At 46.8% G+C, this 6,352-nt stretch overlaps 1 protein-coding gene across 3 annotated transcripts in view; it reads left to right on the top strand.

Annotated features, from left to right (window-relative positions):
- The first annotated feature begins 3,744 nt into the window (after positions 1-3,744).
- ADAMTS18 (ADAM metallopeptidase with thrombospondin type 1 motif 18) overlaps positions 3,745-6,352 on the top strand; it is a 154,724-nt gene continuing 152,116 nt past the window's right edge. The window contains exons 1-2 of one of the 3 annotated variants that reach the window (XM_001143790.6): positions 3,745-3,900; positions 4,001-4,088. In XM_001143790.6, coding sequence (XP_001143790.4) covers positions 3,811-3,900; positions 4,001-4,088 — 178 coding nt within the window. In that variant the 5' untranslated portion in view covers positions 3,745-3,810. Of the gene's footprint in view, positions 4,089-6,352 lie in introns of all 3 variants that reach the window. The other 2 variants (XM_016930217.4, XM_016930218.4) reach the window with 2 other exon arrangements.

Below are 6,352 nucleotides of genomic sequence, written 5' to 3'. Positions count from 1 at the left end.
GTTATTCGGCAAAAAAATAAAAATAAAAATAAAAATAAAAAAATAAAAAAAGCTTATGTCAGTAGAAAAAGAAAATCAATGCCTAGAACTGTACCATTGATTTTAAAGGAAGAGAAAGGAGGAATATTTTTCGTGGTTAAGAGTGAAACACTGTGATCTCTCTATCTCAAATTTACCCCCCATTCCTCCCTCCCTCCCTCCCTCCCTCTGCTCCTCTTACAAACATTTATGAATGTCTGTTACGTGGCATATTCTGGGCTACGTCTGACAGAATACAACACATCAGCGATGAGCTCTGCCCCCCGTATCCCCATTAGTTTATTGCAAGCTTCAGATAGCCATTGTAGTGTCCTAGATTTATCATTTTAAAATCAGGTAAGACTGACATTCCCGAGTAACTTAAAAGCTACTTTGCAGTTTACAAGTCCAAGACTGGAGCATGGGCTCATGATTCTCTGTCACCATCTAGAGACAATTTATACATATTGCAGGGCCAGTTCCTGGAAAACTACGTATAAAATCATCCCAGAAGTTATGGCTTTGCAAGTATTTATCAGCCCTAAAAAAGAGACTAGACATCTACAAATGAATGGAACTGCAAGTTTTTATCTTCCAGGTCTAGAACTATGCAAGAAATGAATCTCAGTTTCTGTGCCCAATCATGGAGGACTTGAATCTGTGGAGAGCAAAGATTGACTGGGGTATGGAAGAAGAGCTGTAAAATCAGTTAAGGATAAACTACTTACATTAGGTTCAAGAGGAGCCCTCTAGACTCTCAAAAAAAAAAAGGGCACTCAACAAAAAAATGTCACAGAATAGGACTGGGAATCTGTACTATTTATCCAGGTTCTCACCTAGGGGAATTTTACCCACCAGGAAACATTTGGAAATCTCACAACATTTTGTTGCATTTTGGGGGCTGCTACTGGCATTTAGTGAAGTAGAGGCCAGAGATGCTGCTAAACATCCTATGTTTATAATGTACAGGATGATAGCCCCTACCACAAATGATTATCCAGCTCAAATCTCAGTACTGCTGAGATTGAGAAATTCCACAATTGAGCATAGAGCATAGATAAGGGTTGTTCTCCGAGACTTCAGCCCTGACCATGGCAAGTAACCTATATTGTTAGCCCTAAAAGAGGAGGACCAGAAAAATATGGACAATTTCATGCAAATGTATCTTAATGGAGAGTCACAAATCAGGGCCATGGTTATTTTTAGCTGAGTGTGGACAAGCCCTTCACCCTCCAGGTTCCGTCAGTGTTCACCTGATGATGTCGCTGACAGTGCTGTCAATCCCAGTCTCCTGTTTTATTCAGTCCGTTGCTTGGTGATGTGACCTCCAGCAGTGTTTTACTGCATGTCTTTGATGTCCAGTTTCCTCTTGTGTCCAGTTCTTCATGGAATCATATAAAGCACTTAAGTCACTTGTGTCTGAATCACCCACAAGTGCTTACTACAGATGCATGCTTGGGCCCTACACCAAATCCATGGAATCAGAATCACAGTGCTTCATGGCCTGGAAATCTGCATTTTTAAGCTAGCATTACAGGTGATTTTGACGTACATTCAAGTTTGACACAGGATGTATGAAATAACAGAAATACACCATCACTTCTTAAAGTCCACTTATAATGTGCTTTGAAAAATATATTCACTTACCCCTCAGGCTATCCTTTTGATGTAGCATGTTGATTCCTATTTTACAGATTATAAAACAGAGGCCACAGAGCTTAACCAGATTAAGTAGGGAAACCCAAATGATTTGTTTAGCCCTGATGTTCTGTGAGGCTTAGCTTCATGTTCCTTAGGCAGACACATCACCTTCTCTGCCGCTACAGCCTGGGTTTACCTCTTCCCAGCTGCATTCCATAAAACCGACTATGTGTATTGAGCTATCACTTAATCGAGGCTTGACATAGACCTCATGTTAACTACTTCAGTACCCACAGGACTGAGCAGAGTAATACATCTACCTCCACTACCACTACCCTGGTCCAAGCAAGACACTGTCATTGTGCCCCTTCATGCCAGCAACAGCTGCCTGGTTTGTTTCTCTCTGACCCTGCCTCAGCGCGTCCAATCCCTACACTCGCTCAAAAAATGATTCACATTTTTTTATTATTGGACATGATGTTGCCTCCTACACATACACAAACCCACATTCATTTAAATCTAATGGTTTCCAACATGCTTCGCCCCAGCTTACAAGGTCCAGCTGACCCAGCAACTGCTGTGTTTGCTTCTTCCTCTGGCCTGTAACACTTTTCACGTGGCAATCACTTAACTACCTTGAGACCTTCACTTATGCTGTGCCCCCTGTCCTAACATGCAAGATCCTACTCCCCTCTTCCCTTATAAAACCGATCCACTCTCTCTGGCCTTATTTTAAGTGTCAGCTCCTAACAGATGCCTTGCACGTGTATGTATGCGTGTGTGTGTGTGTATATATGTGTGTGTGTGTATATATACACCCACACACACACACACATCTTATCCCATCTAAATTAGATTCTGCTGCCATCTAATTTAGAAGACTATTCTTTTCCTTTTTAGTATTTGTGTTCATTTTGCTTCTATTACCGTTGTCGAGCTATCCAATCAGATTCGTTTCCACTGGCCCGTGAGACTGTATTTTGTTCACCTCTGCAAACAGGGATCAAAGGATCATATAAATGTCTTGAGTAAACGAACAGGCACACAGCAAACTGGATGCACATTCCTAGTGATGGCATGCGCTGTTTGTTATAACTGATTTCTGTGGGTTTGGGTATCTGGGGCCAAGATTCAATCTCGAAGAGTGGGAAGCACGGTCACGTCGAGAAGAGAGAGAGAGATCCGGGAGAAGAGGGAGGCCCCCGCGTGCCATGAGTTTTTACATGCTGCAGACAGTGACAGCTCATTGTTCTGGCCCTCCCGGCTGCCTCAGATTTGCTGACTCTGGGAAGCTAGGTTAGCTTGTGCGCATCTGAGCCTCCTTTTCCTCATCTTTATCAAGGAATTAATAATTCCCACCTGAAAAAGGTAGGGCCTGAGGCAAATGCGATACAGCAGGGGATAGCTCCCAGCATTTAGGAGGTGTTGAGGACGCTATCTTGACTCTTTGCCAGAAGAGTTGAAAATGAGAAGTCTGCACAGGCAGCGAAAAAGTCGCGCCACTCACCTGAGCCTTTCGTCTTCCGAACTCATCTCCCAGTGCGCTTAAATTACGTTTTCCAAGCCTGACCCTGGGCGCTCCCCTCCTTCTCACGGCGGTCGGTCCCTCCCTCCCTATCACTCCCACCCAGCCTCCCCGCCCCCTTCGCCCCCTCCCTCGGAGCTGGAGCCGGGAATCCCACGCCCTTGCACCAGCCCGGGGGCTCGGACGAGCCCGGGAGCCGCTGGTCGCCAATCACCGCGCGGTGGAGAGGCGGGCGCTCGGCTCCGGCGCGCTGGGGGAGCCAGCTGGCGCTGTCTTCCCCGTCGCCTCAGACGCTCACACCGACACAGACAGACGCACAGACGGGCGGGCAGACACCAACAGTCTCCCAACCGTTTGCGCTCCAGTCCCGGCCCACGGAGCCCCCCGTACCCTCTGGGGTGCCGCAAACTGCAGCTGGGCAGGCCCGCGCCGGGAGAAGGGAGGGCGCGCAGGCGGCCGGAGGAGGGGAGGTCCCAGCGCGCCCCCGCTGCGATGTGAACAGTGGCGGCTCTCACCTGGAGCCGCACCTGGGGCGCCGAGCTCCGGGCCGCGGAAAGAATGCGCGCCGCCCGTGCGCTCCGCCTGCCGCGTCTGGCCACCCGCAGCCGCCGCGTCCACACCTGACCATGGAGTGCGCCCTCCTGCTCGCGTATGCCCTCCCGGCTGCGGGTTCGGGCCCGCCGAGGGGCCTGGCGGGACTGGGGCGCGTGGCCAAGGCAGGTGCCGCCGAGCGGAGCTCCGAGAGCGGGTGGCAGGGGGCGCCCGACGCCAGCCCCGCCGCGCCCCTCACGCGCGATGTCACTTTTTCTCTTGCAGGCGCTCCAGCTGTGCTGCCTCTGCTGTGCGTCGGTCGCCGCGGCCTTAGCCAGTGACAGCAGCAGCGGCGCCAGCGGATTAAATGATGGTTCGTATTTGCCCCCCACCCCCAAGAAGGGCCTTTCGCAGCACTTTGACCCTTCCTTCCCCCAAAGAGAGAAAAGATGGAAAAGCGCACCCCCTAACCTGGCAGGTGTGCGCTGTCTTGGAAATGGTTCCTGTTTGGAGAGGGGGGAAGGTTGGCAAGGACTGAACTTATCAAAAGAATCAACGTCCCGAGCTGCAAGTCACATAAAAGCAAATACTGTCCCTCCTTCACAGGTGGCTTGTTAAGAAGAACAAGAAAAAAAAAAATCCTAACTGCAGTGAGAAATTCGAAGGGAAGTGGACATTAACTAAGGAATTACTTATTTCCTCTCTCTCCTAACCCTTGTTGGGGGAAGCTAATTCTTAGTGGGAGATGAAAGAATGTGAGCCTCTTTCCTCTGTCCATCTTTCCTCATTTTTCTCTCGACTTCTGTTCCTTTTCTATCTCTTCTTTTTTTTTCATTTCTGCTTCCTTTGTTTTACGGATGCCTAAGGCTGCTTTTAGAGAGAGGAAAGCAGGTGACTTGAGGTCTCTGAGTCCTTTATCTATCTTTTCTGACGTTCCCCAGCCACAAACTTCCAGAAAAGCCCTCACTTCTGTCATTTATTAACTTCCCAGTGGAGCCCAGAGGGAAATCCTTGTTTTGATTGTTTCCCATCAGCTACAGGAGAACAGCTGATTCCTGACGCAAGGTGTCTGGAAAAACCTTACAGCTCAACGTGGATTCTTTAGAATTCTGTAATTTTTAGTTTTGCAAGGTTATCTCCTTTTCTTGTCAGGGGAATGGGGAGTGGGGCAGGATGGAGTCATGGAGAAGGGATTCACCTTTTGTCCAAACAGAGAGGCTGTAGTTTCTAAAACCACCCCTCATTCTTATATCAGGATCAGATGGCTGGAGGCCACGTCCGACCCAGCCACAACCTTGTAAGGACCTCACCCTTACTCAGCTCCTGAAGTGGTCAATCAGAGATCACTCTTTACAGGGGACACTGACTGCCCTTCTTCCATCAAGAACTGAATGCAACCAACAGCCTGTTATTCTCCCCTTGGAAACAAGCTGGTAGCAGGTGTCTGGGGCCGCTTGATGGCTGGTTCCATAGAAGGCTGGCTGGATAACGTTCCTACTGAGCCTTCCAAGTAAGAGCAGGCAGAGTTTCAGATGATTTGGGACAAGAAGGTGAGACACAGACTTCCTGCATATGTCAGGAGTCTTTTTCATAGTTAAGTTTTAGTTTGACAGAAGGAGAAGGTAGACTTTCTCTAAGAAATTGCACATAATCAAGAGCCACATCCCTTTAAAGGAATGTATCAGATTTTTAAGAGAAGAAAAATATTGTATGTCTGGCTCAGATTTTCAAGGTTAAGAGAAGGGAAAAACTTTCCCCCCCATTATTGTAAAATATGTATGTCAATTATACAGCATTTTTAGTTAAAGGAGGGAGTCAAGAAGAAAAATGGGAGTGGGAGGACATAAAGAATATAAAAATGAAAGCTGCCCAAGGAATAAGTCACAGATGGTTCATAGACAGAAGAAAATTATTGTCTATTGGGGAGAATTCTTTTTTAATGTGAGCCTAATTAGGCCATCACTCATTGATCTTTGCTAGCTACAGGGGCTCCACTATTCCTTAGTTTTTGTTTTTTTTTTTTTATTGGAGGAGGGGGAAGGTTGTTGACTGTTTAGGGAAAAGAGAAATTTCTCTTCCTTTTCCTCCTCCAGTAACTGGGGACCCAAGTGACTCAAACATACCTCGTCATTATTCAACAGCTTTCTAAACACTTTCCAAAGTAGTTTCCCATTCTGTGCCTTGAAAGTGGAAATGCAGGCTGTTTTTTAATGCACAGAGGGCATATTCCAAATCATTTTGTGGGATGATGCTTTTCAGCTTCAATGTTTGGTGAAAGAAAACAGTGTGCTGGCTTTGCTTTTCAAATAGCAAATTGTATTTTAGCTCCTCCTCTTTGGAACATTCAGCAATTAGTACTGCTCTAGGGAGCAGTGGTGAAGGTATTTTTAAACATGCCTTTCCAGGTGTCCCCTGATCTGACACTCCCCCACCAACATGCCTGAGCAATTTTATATATCAGACTATATAGGAGGGTTCTGACAATTTTGAGGCATTTTTGTGCATGCACTGTATTTTATGCTTACAATTAAATGGGATCATCCCTGTGAAAGCTCACAGTAAAATGCTAAGGGTGATACAAGTGCTGGAGTTTTCTTATCACACATAAATAATATTGGAAAAATGAAAATGCTGTTG

This window comes from Pan troglodytes, chromosome 18 (assembly GCF_028858775.2).
Source record: "Pan troglodytes isolate AG18354 chromosome 18, NHGRI_mPanTro3-v2.0_pri, whole genome shotgun sequence".
In the NCBI taxonomy this organism is placed as follows: Eukaryota; Metazoa; Chordata; class Mammalia; order Primates; family Hominidae; genus Pan; species Pan troglodytes.
The sequence above is the reverse complement of the archived record's forward strand: the minus strand, read 5'-3'. Positions and strand labels throughout refer to the sequence as shown.